Genomic DNA, 16,895 nt, shown 5'->3' with positions numbered 1-16,895 from the left:
TCATTGATGGCGGCAGCAGCAGCAGCAGCAGCAAATTCTGCAGCATTCTTCCCGTTTCCTTGTGAAGATCATTTTGATAATTCTTTCCTCATTCTCAGGTGTTAACAGGATTTGGTTACCTCATCAGTTGGTTTTTCTGATTTATTATCCACAGTTAGCAAGTATTATCTACAAAGATGGTGCTGTTTCCTATAATTTCCTGCCACTCACAAATCTACTGCAACAAAAAAAATGACTACTTGAGAGTTAATGAACTTTAAGAACCTCAGAGTTCAAAGAAATGTAGCTAAACAATTTAGCTTGGGCTAGATTGCTGGACCCTCCTTGTCATCAAGCATGGATAGAGTATCTAGTAAATGTAGGATATTATACTAGTTAGGCTTTGTAGAGAAGAGAATATAGATTGATTCAGAATGCATTTATTGATGGTATACTATCTGCCAGGCACTAGGCAAGGTATAGGGGATAAGTGGGGAACAAACCATAGTTTGGGGCCTCAAGAAACCTACTTTAATGAGAGAAATAAAGGTATACTTGCAAGTGCAATACAGAGTGTTTAGTCCTTCAGGACACTTAAAAGTCATGCCTATATCAGTCTTGGGGAGTCAGGGAGAGCCATCCAACAAAATCTATGTCTAAGCCAAGGTATGAAGAACAAGTCAAAAATTAGGCGAAGAGTAGTGGGAGGAAACACTTCAGCAGTCTGCACAGCACATGTAAAGGTCCAGAGACAAGAGAACATGGCTATTTTTAAAAACTGCGCAAAGCTAATTACGGCAAAGTTCATTAAGCCGAACGCTTAATCACTGTGCCACCAGAGCTCCTTGGAGGAAAGAAGGTATAGTGAAAGGTGAGTGTGGGGAGCTGACCAGGGGCCAATTATGGACAGTCTTATATGACTTTTCTGAGAGCTGAAGGCCTTGGAGAGCCATGAAAAGGTTTTAATGGGAAGGTAACGTGACCACATTTGTACTTTAGGAAAGCTACTCTGGGAAGAGGAGAAAAGCTGCAGTATAGAGAATGGATCAGGTAGGAGATAAATTTAGAGACAAGGAAGTAGTTCCAAGGCTGTTGCAAAAAGAAGCAGTAGTACATAACAGGGTGAATCAAAGAAGTTGGTTATATAGTACTACATATCATATCCAAATAGAAAGTATTTTGCATTGGAATGTGCTATGACAAAAAATAGAGAGATGGCATGAGTCTGCCAAGCCCAAAAGGGAAAAGAGCTGACATTTGTCAAGTGCTTTGATGGCAACTGGTTGATTAATTGCCTACTAACCTGGGCAGACACTTTGTATACCCTGTCTACTTAAACCTACATCGTTGTTGAAGTCTTCACTTGTGAATTGGATACACCTTCACTAACTTTAACCTTTTTGAAGCGTGAATGTTTGTTGTTGTTGTTTTTTAACCATTTATCCATTTAAAATCTTTTGCAAACACACACATTACCAGCCTCACTGCCTTTTTGAACTGATATTGTAGACCATAATTTAGCTTTTAGTTTTTTCTAATGTCTCAGGGTCATCAACATGGAGAATGCTTTGATCACCGTTTTTTTTAATTGAGAAATATAGGCCTTGTTGGCCTTACACTAGACTGCAGTGTTTTCTGCAATCTTACATCTGCTTTTTTTGTTTTTCTTGTCTTCTCCATGCTTTCAGCTCTTCTTGTTGATATCTGTGTCTGCCTTTAACAACTCACACACTCTTTTAATTTGGTGCTTCTAACCAGCTAGGGAAACATCATCAAACTTGTTAGAATAAACCTAAAATGAGAATAGGAGTAAAATTCATACATCCATGGGCCTTGTGGCTCTAATTCTGGTTTCTCAGAAGCTCTGTTTACCTAGTTTCTGTCTTTGGCTTATGTCCTGGCAAGTTGAATTTGTCGGATAAGTAACTTTTAAATAAATGAGTTTCAGAGGCCCTGTTATCTACAGAGGCCGTAGTATCTACCCCTGGGTTAAAGTGAAGGCCTTTTTTTATTGATGAGAAAATCGTATAGTCACATACAGTTTTATTAACATGCATCCTGAGGTTTCATCCTTCATCTGCCTCTGCCTTCTTTCTTCTCCCTAACCGTCACCACCACCACTCCAGCACATGGATTATTGACGTTAGACAGTGACTAAATTCATTGGTGATATAGTACATAGTTACATAATAATATTAGGAAGTAAATGACCTAACTTATACAGATTCTTTGCGTGTGTGTGTGTGTGTGTGTGTACATATATATATATGTGCTTAGTAAGGATTTTCCTTCATAACTTACTTGTCGAAGTAAGTTCACAGTTGCAGCTTCCATTACTGACAAAGTGTTTAAATATATATACTATAAGCAAATGTGGTGTGGTATAACTGTGAACAAGATGCAAAGCTTACAGCACAAAATCTAGGGAAAGACAAAGTACTTAGACTAATAAGCTACATTTCCATTCACCCGCAGGATTCTGTTAATACTCCTGTGTGACACAGTAGCAAATGCAGAAATCCCGGTTGTCTTCTATTGCCATAAAAGCTAATAGGAAAATAATACTCATCTGTCCGAAGCTGGTTGAACAGATTTTTAAGAATGATTTGAATGTGACTGTTCCCCTTTTGTGTTCTTTTCCCCTGCAGAAACACAGTGCTCTGTGCCTGTACAGTGTACGGATAAAACCGATAAACAAGAAGCGCTATTTCAGCCTCAGGCTAAAGATGATATAAATAGAGACGCACCGTGCACCACTTCTGTCACACCGAGAGGACTGGGCCAAGATGAGGAAGACACCTCTTTTGAATCACTTTCTAAATTCAATGTCAGGTTTCCACCTATGGACAGTGACTCTACGTTCTTACATAGCACTCCAGAGAGACCCAAAGTCCTTGGTCCTGCCACATCTGAGACAATGTGCCAGGACAAATTTAATATGGAGCTCAGGAACAAGCCAGGAAACTTCATTAAAACAGAAGAAACTTTTTTTGAAAATCAGGGAATTGATCCCATAGCTTCAGCTATACAAAACCTTAAAACAACTGACAAAACAAAACCTTCCAATCTTGTAAACACTGTGGATAATGCTCCATGTTTGCCACCTGGAGACCATAATGCACTATATGTAAAAACATTCCCACTTCAGGACCCGTCTGATGGACCTTTTCCCTCCTTTGATCCCTCAGGAAGAGCTATCCGAGGACCACAGCAGGTAACTGTTTTGCATTAACAAATACATTATGTGTGAACCCACATTTTGCCATAAATGCATAGATATGTATCTCTCTTAGGTTATCGACATTTCTTTTTAAATTAATGGCTAGCCGAAGTTAAAGTTTTCAATAAAAAATAAAATCCTACAATAAATGACATGATTAGAAAATGTGAATACGGTAAAGCCCATAATAAGTACATTAAAATCTATGGCACATTTTAAAATACGTGTAAACCTTATTCATATCTAGTGTGGTGTCACTTTCTTAGTCCCTTATTCAAAGCTCGTTTACTCAATATCAATGTTATCACAGGATTCTTTATTAAATTTTATACTGTGAAACAAATGGTATTTTTTTAATTAAAATGTTCGCATATATCATCCTCATCTTTACAAGAATGAATAATTTTCCATAAGTAAATCATTGCATTGTATATTCCTATTTATCAAAGTAAGTGAACTATCTTTCAGCTGTCATATTCTCAGTTACACGGTATGTAGACCTATAAGGTTTGGTTTAAGTTTTGGTTTCTAGTCTAGCACTGAACATGTAGCCTAATATATTTTTTAAAATAAGCTCTGCATATGTATGATTTCAATCTAATACTTTAATTTTTTTTAAGTTCACATACTATTTACAGTGCCTGTCCCAGTCCTACCCTTCTTTTTAGATTTAGGTTCTATCACAGAATGGTTCCCTTCATTTAAGAAAATTAATCCCTAAAGGCAGTGAACATATATAATTGTTACAGTAATAATAAAAATAAACAAGCTCATGAAAATACATGTTGATGTAAATGTCTGTACAACTTGCATTTGTTTGATTTATCTTCTCTGCCTTGAAATATTTAATTGGAAAAAAAAACTTGAATACAGTTTGGTCTTATAACTACTCTTGTAGTTTATAGACTTTTAAATCATACAAAGGAAGCTGCAGTCATGCTGTGGTACATTTTAGTGGTAGGAAAAACTAAGCAATATCTGACAATAATTCTTAATTATAAACTCACTTATGTTCCACATTGAACCTTATTTCTCATCCTAGTTGCTACTAAATGAAACAAATTAAATAAATTTCATTTATTGCCAGTAGAATTCCTGTGGAGCTGTGAAGTACATCAGTTCTAATACTTGTTACTTTTTTCTCCATTATATCTCTTGCTTGTTCTTTTACTAGTTAGTCTGTGCATTCATGTTTCAGTAGATGGCACCCTGCATTGTGCATTTGCTTTCTATACTACCGCAAGAGAAACAGCTGGTATGTGATTACAACTTGATGGAGAAGTATGCAGCTTAAAAAGTGCAGGAGAATTGGTGTTGAGCTGTCACAAGACATGGGGCATAAGGTTAGATAATTGATATTTTGGCAGACAAAGCAAGAAATTAGTTTGTTTTGAAGTCCATGTTACAGTTTGGAATTGAAAGAATATTTCTAAAATGAATTTTTTTTAATATATATATTATTTTCTTTGTAATAATAAAGTTAGTATGATAAATCCAAAATTCTTGACTTGCTGATAGATACTAGCCAAGGGAAGTGAAATTTTAGTTACATGTTTTAGTTTTGACTTTATATCAGTCATTACTATCTAATACCTTTGTTTACACATTCAAGTAGCATAACAAAGTCTAAAATACATCTGCTTATTTTTGCTCTATGTGATTTTCATTTCTCCCTTACTTTTGCTGAGTCAGTGATTGGGGTCCCAACTGAATTCTTTGAAGAAATCCAATCTGAACTAATAGCTCCCAATGGGATAGGATAAATATGGACTTTGAAGGTAAATTGGCAGTGGAAGATTGGCTTACCAAATTTAGAATCTAAATTGTTTCCCAGTCCATTTCTTACTATTTTATAGATCTCAATAAGGGTTATCTTTAAAGTAGTAATCTTTTATTTAAATCCATACCAATTTCCCATTAGGGTGGTACATAGTAATCAATTACACTTTTTGTTTAAACTGCAAAACAGTAAAATTTGAATCTAGTTCACTCTAGCTAGATTTTTGCTTACATACAAGTATTACTACTTTTCATTTATCATGGAAAAAAATTTTTTTCTGAAGAAAATATTTTACCTCTAAGTTTCCTAACATTTATTTTAAATATTACTATTTTTTTGTGATAAAACTGCCAGATTCTCACAAAGGAATTGAGTCAATGTTATTATAAACTCTTCTGTACTGATATTTGAATGAATCTTGGTGCCTAGACAGACTTTGTATATTTACACCAACTGTACACAGCTGTCCGGTAATGTTTATAAGAAGACAGCAATGTGCAATTCAAATGTTTCAATTAGTAATACTACTGTTTATGTTAATAATTGGTTAACTAGATGCAAGGAAGTTAAGAGGATGAAAACTAACACTTGATCAGGTGCCGGACCTGGCTGTGTTACTGTAAAAACATTAGTGATAGGAGGATGAAAGGGTCTCTTCATGCTTCTCAAAATTGACTTGAGGAGGTGATTCTTCTCAAAGTATCAGAATTTAGAATTATTTTCTTTTGGCTCTTACACCAAGGTAATAAAGCAAATTTTAAAAATAATTTGGTTTATACAATTCATAAAAAATAGTATATTACAGTCAACATTTATTGAGCACCTACTGTTAATATTAAACTAAATATTATTTCTTGCTCTTCTGTCTGTTTTAAAAAAAAGAAAAAATGCAGTTGTTTAAATGTGGATATATGCTGATTATAGTGGAATGGAGGTGGTTCTGCTGAATTATAATTTTCCGTAGTTCTTTAATTGAACAGTTGTTGACAGGTCTCACTTTATTCTGGCACAGGGAAGGGTAAGAAGGCCAAATTATGCACAATAGAATAGGAGCAAAGTAACAAGTCAAAAGTGTGCATCTGATGTTAGATTTTGTTGAATGATTAAATATTTGACATTTCAAAAAACAATAATTGATCAGTGAACTTTGTTTACAAGTTTAAAAGAAAATGTTTTCTTTTCAAAAATCAAAAAACACTGATAAATGATTTATTTATTGCATATTTGCTTATAAATAGTAGTGAAATTTAAATTTCTTTTGATTAAAATGCCTCACACATATACGTGATACCTAGTGTACCATGGACTAATAAAGACCCTATAACTTAATGTTTCTATTATAAAATAGAAAAGATAGAATTTAATAAAGGATCTAAAGTATTGACCTTTATTGCAAAACTACTGCCATTCTAATAGTGGGTGTTAGAAATTGGTAGTGTTAAAGCTGGCATTTGTTTAAATATGTGAAGATAAAATGCAGGAACTTGTGTCTCAAGTGGTTTTTAATCAAAATTTTGTTGTCCCTTATGAAAAAGAGAATTGAGTCATGCCTTCATGTTAACGTTAATGTAAATGTGATTTGCTTTCATATTAAGAAATTTCAGCATTTGGTTGTTGTTTTTAAGGAATTTCAAATACACACACATAACTCATTCAAAATGCAAGTTGATTTTAAACACAAATAACGGAAGATATTTTTGTTTGTTTGTTTCCTGCAGCCTGTTTGGAAGCCCTATCCTAATGAAGACAGTGACTTATTGGTACTAAGTGGTACAGACTCAGAACTGCATATACCTCGAGTATGTGAATTCTGTCAAGCAGTTTTCCCACCATCCATTACATCCAGGGGGGATTTCCTCCGGCATCTTAATTCACACTTTAATGGGGAGACTTAAGACGCATTTGAAAACAGACATATCAAGTTCTATGCAATGATTTTGGGTTTGTAATACTATAAATACTTAATTGTAAACTTCGTTCAGGAAGGATTTTAGAAAAATTCAGTGCTATAGCTATTTGAATTTTTTTCTAAACTTAAATTTTGTAACTTGCTCTTATTATCTTTTAAAGATCATTCTGTACAAATCTGTAATTCATTGTATTCATGTTTAAGTGTTATTTCCATAATTCAAAATTCTGTGACTTTATGAAATTATATAATCATAATTCAAGTTCATTTCAAATATCTAAGCTTACTGCTTGAATTTCCAGTTAGAGCAACTGAATTTAGTAATGTTAAATGTTTATAGGGGTTTTTTTCCATATGTTTTCATTTTACAATATAGATTATTTATGATATAGGTGATGTTCTTTTTTAATAAAACTGTAATAAAGAATAGTAGACAACCTAAACATCTAAGTAAATGCCAAACCTAAGACATTTGTTGGCTAGTGATAAAATCACTGGTAAAAGTAAATACCTTAGGTTTTTTTTTTTAATAATATACATGGTTTTAATTTTTACCTTGTATATAGCTACGTGATAAAAATGAATTAGGCATTAAAAGGGTTACTTATGCTGTAATCACTAATGTGTTCTTTGTTTCTGAGTAAAAAGAAAATAAAGGAAATAAATCACCTTTTGGGAAAGTTCTTAAAAGTCATGTTTTCTTTCCAGTAACCAGATAGAAGGATAATGACCAGATATGATGGCATTTTATCACAACTGGGTCACTTTGAATTTTGAAATTGTTTTTCAAACTAAACTTACTGAAGAAACATGTTCGTATTTAATGGGAGCAAATCTAAAACCCTGTAAGAACTATCCTTATTTGTTAATTCAGATTAGAAATGTCCATATTCTTGTTGAGAAATTTGTTATCCATTGTTAGCAGCTTGACTGTTGGCCACTGGAAGACATATGAGAGAGAAGATTTTGTTTTTAACATTCTAAAATGAAATTCCCTTTTGTTTTTCTTCCCCATGATTTTTGCCTTTTGGGTTTCTTTTTTTCCCCAGACTTTTAAAAAATGCTTCCATTTTATGAAGTAAACATTGATTTGCAACTCTGAAACAGAAATTAAAGCCATCTTGAAGCAAGTGTTTTGAGCCAGAGGGTTTGGGATAGGGGGGATTCAAGCAGGCTCTTGTGCCACCGTGAAGAGCTTAATGTGTAGAAGAATGAGAGTGGTGCCTCAACTTCTCAGGGTGCCAAGCACATCACATTGACATCTTCCTCACCAAGGTGACATAGCGATTATTAGGTATTCACTGTGAAGGGTTCTGAAGCATGTACATCTTTCCTTCATTGCCACTGGGGATGAATGGAAATGCCTAGACAATTACCCAAGCCTCTTCCCATCTCCCTACCTCCCGCCCACCCAGCCTCCCCTCTCACACACATATACAAAATTAAAAATAAAAATGTCCCAGCTTGTACCAGCCAGAATATACCACTGTACCTGTCTTGTGAAAGGGAGTTCTTTTGCCCTCTTCTAGAAGGGGAGAGCCCATCTCACACAGTTGACACCTACTAGCCTGCTGATAACCAAAGGAAACTCTCTAGCCAAGAAGGTGATTCAAACAGTCAGTCACAGACCCGTCTCCTCAGTCCACCCCTTTCCCACCTCCATCACTTTTAGTAAGAGCGGGTGATGCTGTTTTCTTTTGGGTTCCAGCTCTATCCTAAGCCCCATCTTCCGACGGACGGAGGCCCTCTTGGACCACAGAGAGGGGCTTGGAGAGCAGGCTCCTGTCTCTGCCTGCTGAGGTGGCTCTGGCCGCAGCTAGAAAGGTGGAGCGGGCACCCGCCAGGTCTCTCCTATCACTGAGTGGTGCAGGGGCTGCCTCTTGGCATCTGCTAAGCGTGGCCGGGTAAGAACAGCTCCCAGGTAAAAAAGCTGCACACACGAAACGCTGAGTCTGAAAAAAACCACCCCCGCCGAGGCGAGGCAGTTGTGATCGGGATGCCTGAGAAGTGGGAGGTGAATGTCCTCAGGAGGGCCCCCCCAGTGCAGCTTTCCCCGGAGGCTGAGGCTGCTGCCAGCGGGGACATCTGCTTTCTTACACTCCAGCCTGGCTCCCCCCGCCCCCTCAGCCCCGGGTTGCGTGGTTATTTTACCAACATGGGGGGAGGGAGAGCACGAGGAGTTAGAAAAGGGGTGGATAGAAGCTCAGGAGATTTTCTTCCCACTCCCCCACGTCCCCTCCTTTTTTCTTCACATCTTTTAACCTTCAAGGTAAAGACTTTATAAATATGAAACAATAAGTGTGTCCGCTGGCTCCCCGGCCCGCCTTTTCTGCTCGCAGGGGCTGCCCGGTGCCGGGCCTTGCCCTTCTCTCCATCCTCCCCCGAGCTGGGCAGGGTTTCGGCGGTTTCGCTGGGTGCAGGGGCCGGCCGGGTGCGCTCAGGCTGTGGCGCCTTCTCTCCCGGGCTGCTGCCTCGACAGCTGCTTGTAGCTACAGTAATTAGACTGTCAGTGCTTGTTAGAGGAGAGAGGGGAAAACACGCTTCTGACAGCAGATTCCGAGACTACCCAGTTTGTTAATTTCTAAGAGATCTTTAAAGCATTAATTGAGGTCTCCCCAACTCTCCCCTCCCGTCCCTCTCCCCAACTCCTCCTTTCCCAAAAATATCTTTAGGAGAAGAGAATTCTCTCCGCGTAGAAGCAGTGTTTCCCACAAAACTGCAACGCCCCCCCCCCGCCCGCTCCGCACGCACCTACAACCTGTCTTGCATATCCATGTATATGCACACATGTATATGCGTAAGGTTAACTCGGCGGAGGCCTCGTTCGTTCAAATAAGAACCAGGATTACATTTTAAAATAATAATAAATAAATAAGAAGAAAAGGGGGGAGGGAAGCAGAAGTCGGGAAGAAAAGAGAAAAGCAGCAGGCTGATTACGAGGTGTCAAAACTGCCAGGAGCAAGAAGGTGATAGCAATCAGGGGTGAGAAGAGTGCGGCATTCGTGCGGGGCAACTAATTATCCGTCTCATTTGAGAAGAGCAGCATTTGAGGCAGCAGCGTTCGCCTGCTGAACGGTGACAGATTGGCGCGGAGGAGAGGGGAGGTGTTAAAACAATGGAGCCGGGCGCGCGAGCGCTGCTGCATGCTAATCAGCCCTCCCTCCGCCTGCCTGCCGCGCTCCCTCCTTCCTCTCGGCCTCCCTCCTCCGCGCTCCCTCCTCCCGCCTTCTTTCCAGCGGGCCCGCCGCCGTCGCCACCCGCTTCCTGCTCCCTCGTTTTCCCGCGCGTCCTTCCCGCCGCTGGCAAGTGGAACCCAGCCACCGCCACCACGTCCTTCGCGGCCGGGAGCCCGGCGCGCAGCCCCCCGCGGGCACCTCCGCTCGCCAGGCCGCTTGCGCGCCGCCGCGGAGCGCAGCCCCGCGCTGCCAGCGCCCAAAGGCTGGCGCTGCGCGAGCGCCCACGCCCTGGAGGCTTCTTCAGGAGTGGGGTCAGGGCCCGCGTTCTCGACTCTGCGTTTTGGAGAGGCCGAGGAGCCTGCATTCTCGCGCACACTCACTGCCTGTTGGTGACTTGAATGCGTTGGGCAGCGAGTGGGAACAGAAGCAAATTCGGGAGGGTGAGGGACAGGGGAGGGAAGAGAGTCGGGGTCACAAAGGCAAGGAAGGCCCATTTACGGACTGCAGATTCCCTGACCCGGCCCTAGCTTGGCCGCCACCCCAGAGGCCTCCCCAGCCCGTCCTGGGGCAGTCGCGCCCCCGCGGGCCCGCAGCGAGTAGGGGAGTCAGCCCCCAGCAAGTCTCTGGCGTTGCGCCCCTGCCCAGCGTCCTTTCTCCCCACCACGCCAAAACTCTACGTTCAAGATTTAATAAGCCCAGAGAAGACAAGTAAAGGGCCTTAGCATTAGCTGAGTTGTGCTTTCAAGGCTCGACCTCCTGACCCCAACATTAGCCTAAGGGACCGTCTGGACTCCCTCGGATACACCATAAAACTGTCGGGGGTGAGAGAAAAGCCATTAGGGAACTGGTCACTTCACCCCCTTCCCGGGAGGCTGTGGGGACGATAGCAAAGGGCAGGCATTTCAGGCAGCACACCAGCTCCCAGCCTGGCTACTCCCCTCAGTGCTCTGGCCTGAGAGAAGCTGGTTACAAACAGCAGAGCCTTGGCTCTTTGGCGACAGAGGATCCAACAGAATCTGAGCCTCTTTCTGGAAAAAAGTGACGAGGCTGGCGGGGGGCTTAGGAGTTTTGATACAACTTTCCCCTACTTTTTCCCGATTATTGAACTTGTAACTTTTGCTTAAAATGCACTCCCATTCTTACCGTTAAAATATTTCTACTATTACAGATTTACATAAACTGCCCTTAGAAATTAAAAAAAAAAAAAAAAGACGCACTTCTGGTTTAAGTAGGTTAAACAAACAGGGCTATAGGAATTTCGACTGAAGAATGGGATTGCATGCAATTCCTTCTAACTTGTCCCCATGCCATTTAGGTAACCAGGTATCTAACATAATAAAACTTCCTCCCCCCTCCCCCAAGCCATAGGTAGAAAAGGAAAACACTTGAAAGATAATCTATGCACTTATATATATTTTTCTTTTTGCTGACCCTTACCATGGCATAACTTTACATACACAATTATTCCTTTTAAAAAGTCAACTTAAAATGTTAAGCTTTGATAAAGCTCATAATAGTTTCTTTTAAATTATTCTCTCCCCTGTGTTTGTAATGTTTTATGATAAAAGTACATGGAAATAAAGATTATGTGAGTAAATTTTGGCGTTTTTGTATCATCATTATTGATCCCAGTTATATGAAAAGCTACACAAATGTACCGAGAGAATCGTTTTTCTTTTTACCATACGGCCAGGCATGTCAATACAGTAGCCGAGTGCTAGATTATTAGGCTCTACGAAAATAATACAGAGTTTCAAAAAGTTCTAATATTGAGAATTATAAGAGTTACATAAAGAATTGTGTATAAATAACAGTGCTTTTTGGTTTCTACGCTTAGGAAAACCACTAAGCAGTCCTCTCTGCCCTTAGCCCATCACAGCTTTTTCAGTGCTGGAGTATTATTTGGCATTTGAGAAATTCCCTGGCATCCGATTTTATTAAAATAGCAACCTATCTAACAGCAAAGAAAAAAAATTTATTAATATAAACCCGGAGATTCAGGTGCTCCATCAACATCAAAATGAAGCAATTTAGGACATACTCATCAGTCTTTTCTCAATTTTCCAGTTCTACAGAAGAAATCTACCTCTCTGAAGCTGTGAACCTATAGAGTTCAAGTAAATTTAGTTCATTTCCATATTATGTATTTCTAACTTCTAATCAAATTTTTTACCTTCCAACAACTTGGTTTTTATGGCTTTATTCTGGTTTCTTCTCAGTCTCTGAATTTCACTAATTTGCATGATCGTTTTAATGGTGTATTTACAGATAAGTTTTTATTTGCACATAAGGACAAAAAGGTGAAGTGAAATTTGGTCCCAATGGAAACCTGTTAGGTTCCCTGAACATATGGCTCATTGGGCTGTTACTTCCTTTTTGAGATCATTTTCCAAGATTTTTTAATATATACATCAATTTGACATCAGTTATAAAGAAAATATATTGGCTTTGAAGATGCCTCCACCTGGGGCATATCTCTTAATAACAAACCATGTAGTCAGGTGTCCCTCTGAATGTACAGGTTTCCAGTCTCTGCGAACAGGGCATAATTTGGAACCAGTCAGAAGTGACAGTTGATTTGCACTCTCTTTGGAATTAGGTACTTCTTTGCATTCTTAGAACGTCACAATGATTTGACTAATACGGTTTAGGGTTGATGGCTTAAAACTCTTTTTCCGAAGGGTGTGCATTTGGAATCTACAGTATTAACCATGATTTCTCTCAGTAATACAAGTGATGTAAGTCTCAGTTGTTGAAAGTGTGTGGTGCCAACTTAAGACTTAAGGGGAAAATCACAGCACTTTGAAAAAAGATGTAAATGTTCAATTGGTAAAAAAAAAAAAAGGGGGGGGAGGGGGAACCGTGCTAAAACGTGTTCCTATTTCCATTATGCTTAATTTACTATTCAAAACAAGTTTTTCCTAATAAGCTCTATTGTTTCTTTCTGTTTTGTAAAATTTAATATGTGTGAGACAAAAACCAGATTCAGAATGTGAATGAAGTCTGTTTAGCGAAAGATTGTTATGGAGCTTACAGTTCAAGAAGAGCCTCAATAAAAGAAACATGACCTTACATCATTGATAGGATATAGAGAAGCAAGTCTCTTCTGTCTTCATTTCTCAGAACCGGTAACTAGATTGCCAGCTTCCTCCAGGCTCAAAGCTCCTCATGGATGAATTCGTGAACTTAAAGTGCAACGAGCCTAGAATATTCAGAATGATGATGCCACATATATTTACTAAATATCTGTAGCTTTCACTTTATTGCAGACCTCTTCTATCTGAGGCCTCAGTCCCCAAATATGACTGAATTATTTAAGTTCTCAAGCATGTTACCCCCTTGTCCTGCCCTGTCTATACAGGATTATACGTCTTTAAATCACTAGGGCTTTGGAGAATATTTGCGCCTGATTATGGAACCCCTTAATGTTTAACCAGTCTCCTGCCTTTGAATATTCCCTTGGAATCAGGAATGTGCAGATAACCTGGAGTGTGCCTGTTCTCCCTTTGTTGTTTAGGACTAAACCATGAATAAATTCAAAAATATCTTGCTGATATCCTTTGGAAGCATTGTAGAAAAATTAAGTTATTTCTTATTAATTATCTCAAGGAACAATTGTTTTTTTTAAAAAAATTACTAAATCCTAAAGACTGTCTAATTCAACTCCCTTTTTGTGTGTGTGGGCTGGGGAACCTGAGATCTAGAGAGACTAAATGAGTCCCTCAAACCTACTCAGATAGCTAGAACTCAGCTCCAGCTCCCATGGTTTGTAATCCACTATTTTTTCCGTAATAATCCCTCACCTCAAAAAGTATATACATCCTGGCTTTGTACTTGTCTTTCTAGGAAACTTAAATCATTAAGTCAAAAGTCTGTTTACACAGAAACTGACCATTACACTAGAGCACAGAAGACAGTGGGGAGCCTGACATTACCTGACAGTAAAAATAAAAATGGGGTGGGCTTATTATTTAGGGACTGTCCATTGATTGCCACCCTAACAAGGGCCCCAGCACAGTGTTGCTGGGAGGAAGAAGCACATTAACGTACTAAGGGTTAAGCATTTTTCATCCTATCCTGACAAGGCAACAGCAAGCGCTGTAGTGTATTTTTTAGTTTGAGATATAAACTAAGCTAGGAGAGAAGATAAAAAGGATTTGTATCGCTAAAGCATGGAGTTAAACCTCACCATAACCCCCATGCCACAATGCTAATTTCTTAAGAGTCCAAATTCTGAACAAAGGTTTAGGGTTTGTCTGGGAAAGGAAAAAAAAAAAAAAAGTAAACAAAAAACCCAAAGACTAGCAAACCAGTATGAATTGGAAGTGAGCCTATGCATTTTCTAAAACTATTAAACTGGAACTAAAACATTCTCTAAACAAAAGAAATATTTCATCAACCATGTATATGAGACTAAATGGGCACATCAGCCCAAAAGCAAAGTTGAGAAGGCAGGAAAACTGGACAAATGGAAATGGGGAACCCAAGGTCAAGAAGGGGAGAATGCTGATACATCGCAGGGTTGTCAACCAATGTCACAAAACAATTTGTGTATTAATTGCTTAATGAGAAATCAATTTGCTCTGTAAACTTTCACCTAAAGCACAATTTAAATAAAAATTTTATTTGGCTCAAGACTTGGCCTTCACAAGTCTCGAGATGGCTCAGGAGGATGTCTTGGCCTTATACAGTATTGTCTTCCCTTGAGTGTTGGTGAATCAACTCTGAAAATAGCTCTCATTAGACAAGTAGTTTCTCCATTTGCAGTTGTTAAATAGTACTAACCACCAGAGATAAAGGGGCATTCTGTGTGAGCATATTCACACAACTTCAAGCAATTGGCTTAAAAGGAAGGCTAGCTCACTGGGAATCCAAAGTATCAGGAAGGGTGATAAACTTTGCTTGAAAAAGCTCTCTAACCAGGACTGGGCAAGAAATGCAAGCAGCAGGCTTCTACCATATAACAGCTTTCACACACACACACACACCCCAACATGCAAAGACTCACTGGTTTTGTTTAGTTTTTCCTGGGGCTTTATTATTGACATTTTGAAAGTATTTTCTTTCCGCATTTTCAAGACGTGGATGAGAGTATTTCTAAGGTTAGAGTATTTGACAAATTTCAGAGCAGATTCTGCTCTACCCTTCCACCTTTAACGTTTTCAAGTCCCAACTTTGTTTTGAAATAAAGTGCCAGTGAATAATGTGGTTCTCCACTAAGTTTAGAAACACTAAATAATCCCAACAGAGAAATACCATTAAAACTGGCACTTTGCATCCAGACATGGGATGGCATCAGCAATTGGCCGATGAGGGGTGTGCTCCTTCCGGTGAGACCAGCAAGCCAGCCTGAGGGAAGGAACACTGGCCCAATTACTAGTGAAGAATCAATAATGACGCCACCATTTCCTCCTGAAATATGAGGTCATGTCCAAGTTGTTTTAATGTTTCTTCCTCTACCCTACAATATGCTTGGAAAAGTATGCTTAAACTGTAATTCAATTTCCTTTCCAAGACAAGCTTGCATAAAAATGTTCTAAATACACTGATTTAATATTCTTCAGAGCATGAGCCTTGCTTCTGTGTGGTTTCTTTAATAAAATATTACTTAATTAGGCTTGCCAGATTTAGTATATAAAATATCCAGGACTACCAGTTGAATCTTAATTTCAGATAAACAACAAAAAAATTTTTTTGGTCTAAGTATGTCCCATGCAATATTTGCAGTACTATTTTTTAATATCATATTCACCATAAAGTTATATGGTCAAATCTTATGTTTTCCCCTGGCGGGGGAGGGGCAGGGGGCGGTTGTGTGACGCTAACACCCTTTCTCCTGTCCTGAATTTTCTTTCTTCCTTTTGCAACCTACGAGAGGCTCGGTGCCTCTTACACACCACCATTTGCTGGTACATACCACTTCTTTTGCTCTTGACTATACAATGTTTCGTGTGGTGTTTAAATGTGTTTATATAGTCTCCTCCAAGATAATGTGAGCTTTTTTAAAAGAGAGGGCATGTTTATTACATGCTTTCTACTTTTCACTGAGCTCCCGGCGTCCTTCTTGTCTCTCCCTCCACGGTGCCTCAGGCGGCTCAGGAGACACACCTTGGGAATTCTTTCCTCACATCCTCTATGCAGCTGTAAAGCGAAACTGGGCACTCGGGAATAGGGCCCCTGAAGAAGTACGGGAAGGGAAAGGAGAATGCAAGGAGAGCTTTTGGGTCCTTTCTTGTCCTGCATTCGGAAGGGTTGAGGGGCGGACGTAGGCCCTTCCCTGAGGCCTGGCCTAAAGGCGTCCTTCCGGCGCCCGCCGGGCCTTGCCCCTCCAGCCTGCTGCCCTGCAGGGCCCCACGAGGCCAGGAGTCCGGACGTCTGGGGCCCTGGGCCCCTTTGCCCTGCTAGCGGCTTGGCGGGGCCGACTGCTCCCGGCGCCCGAGGTCGAGGGAGGCCGAGAAACCTCGTCTCCAGGGCGGCCGCTGGGCGCCTCCCTTTAGCCAGGCGATTCTTCCCCTCATTTGTTGCATTGTTTGCATTAATATGAATATCTTGTTCTGTTTGTTTTGTCTCCTGGGAGCCAATAAAGCTGTGAGTTTTTTCTTTACACCAAATGCAGCTCTACGGGCGATCAATCAATGGGTAGTCTTTGGATAATCTGTGAGAGTGAGAAATCTAATAAAGCTAGCGACTAAAAAAAGGAAAACAAAATCTATTTTTCTCTTAGGTTAACTACGTCAGGATTAGTGTTTCACTTCTGCTTCTTGAGGTGGGTTTAACTCTTTTTTTTTTTAAGCAAATGGATCTAAATGTCAAGATGGGAGGGGGAGGAGA

At 39.8% G+C, this 16,895-nt stretch overlaps 1 protein-coding gene across 11 annotated transcripts in view; it reads left to right on the top strand.

Annotated features, from left to right (window-relative positions):
- The window catches only part of TANK (TRAF family member associated NFKB activator), a 99,256-nt gene extending 90,611 nt beyond the window's left edge, over nt 1-8,645 (top strand). For 2 of the 11 annotated variants that reach the window (XM_064287065.1, XM_064287064.1), the window contains exons 9-10: nt 2,628-3,193; nt 6,698-8,644. In XM_064287065.1, the coding sequence (XP_064143135.1) occupies nt 2,628-3,193; nt 6,698-6,874 (743 nt within the window). In that variant the 3' untranslated portion in view covers nt 6,875-8,644. Of the gene's footprint in view, nt 1-2,627; nt 3,194-4,373; nt 4,543-6,697 lie in introns of all 11 variants that reach the window. The other 9 variants (XM_064287063.1, XM_064287058.1, XR_010322303.1 and 6 more) reach the window with 8 other exon arrangements.
- The last annotated feature ends 8,250 nt before the right edge of the window (nt 8,646-16,895 follow it).

This window comes from Loxodonta africana, chromosome 6, assembly GCF_030014295.1.
Source record: "Loxodonta africana isolate mLoxAfr1 chromosome 6, mLoxAfr1.hap2, whole genome shotgun sequence".
Lineage (NCBI taxonomy): Eukaryota > Metazoa > Chordata > Mammalia > Proboscidea > Elephantidae > Loxodonta > Loxodonta africana.
The sequence above is the reverse complement of the archived record's forward strand: the minus strand, read 5'-3'. Positions and strand labels throughout refer to the sequence as shown.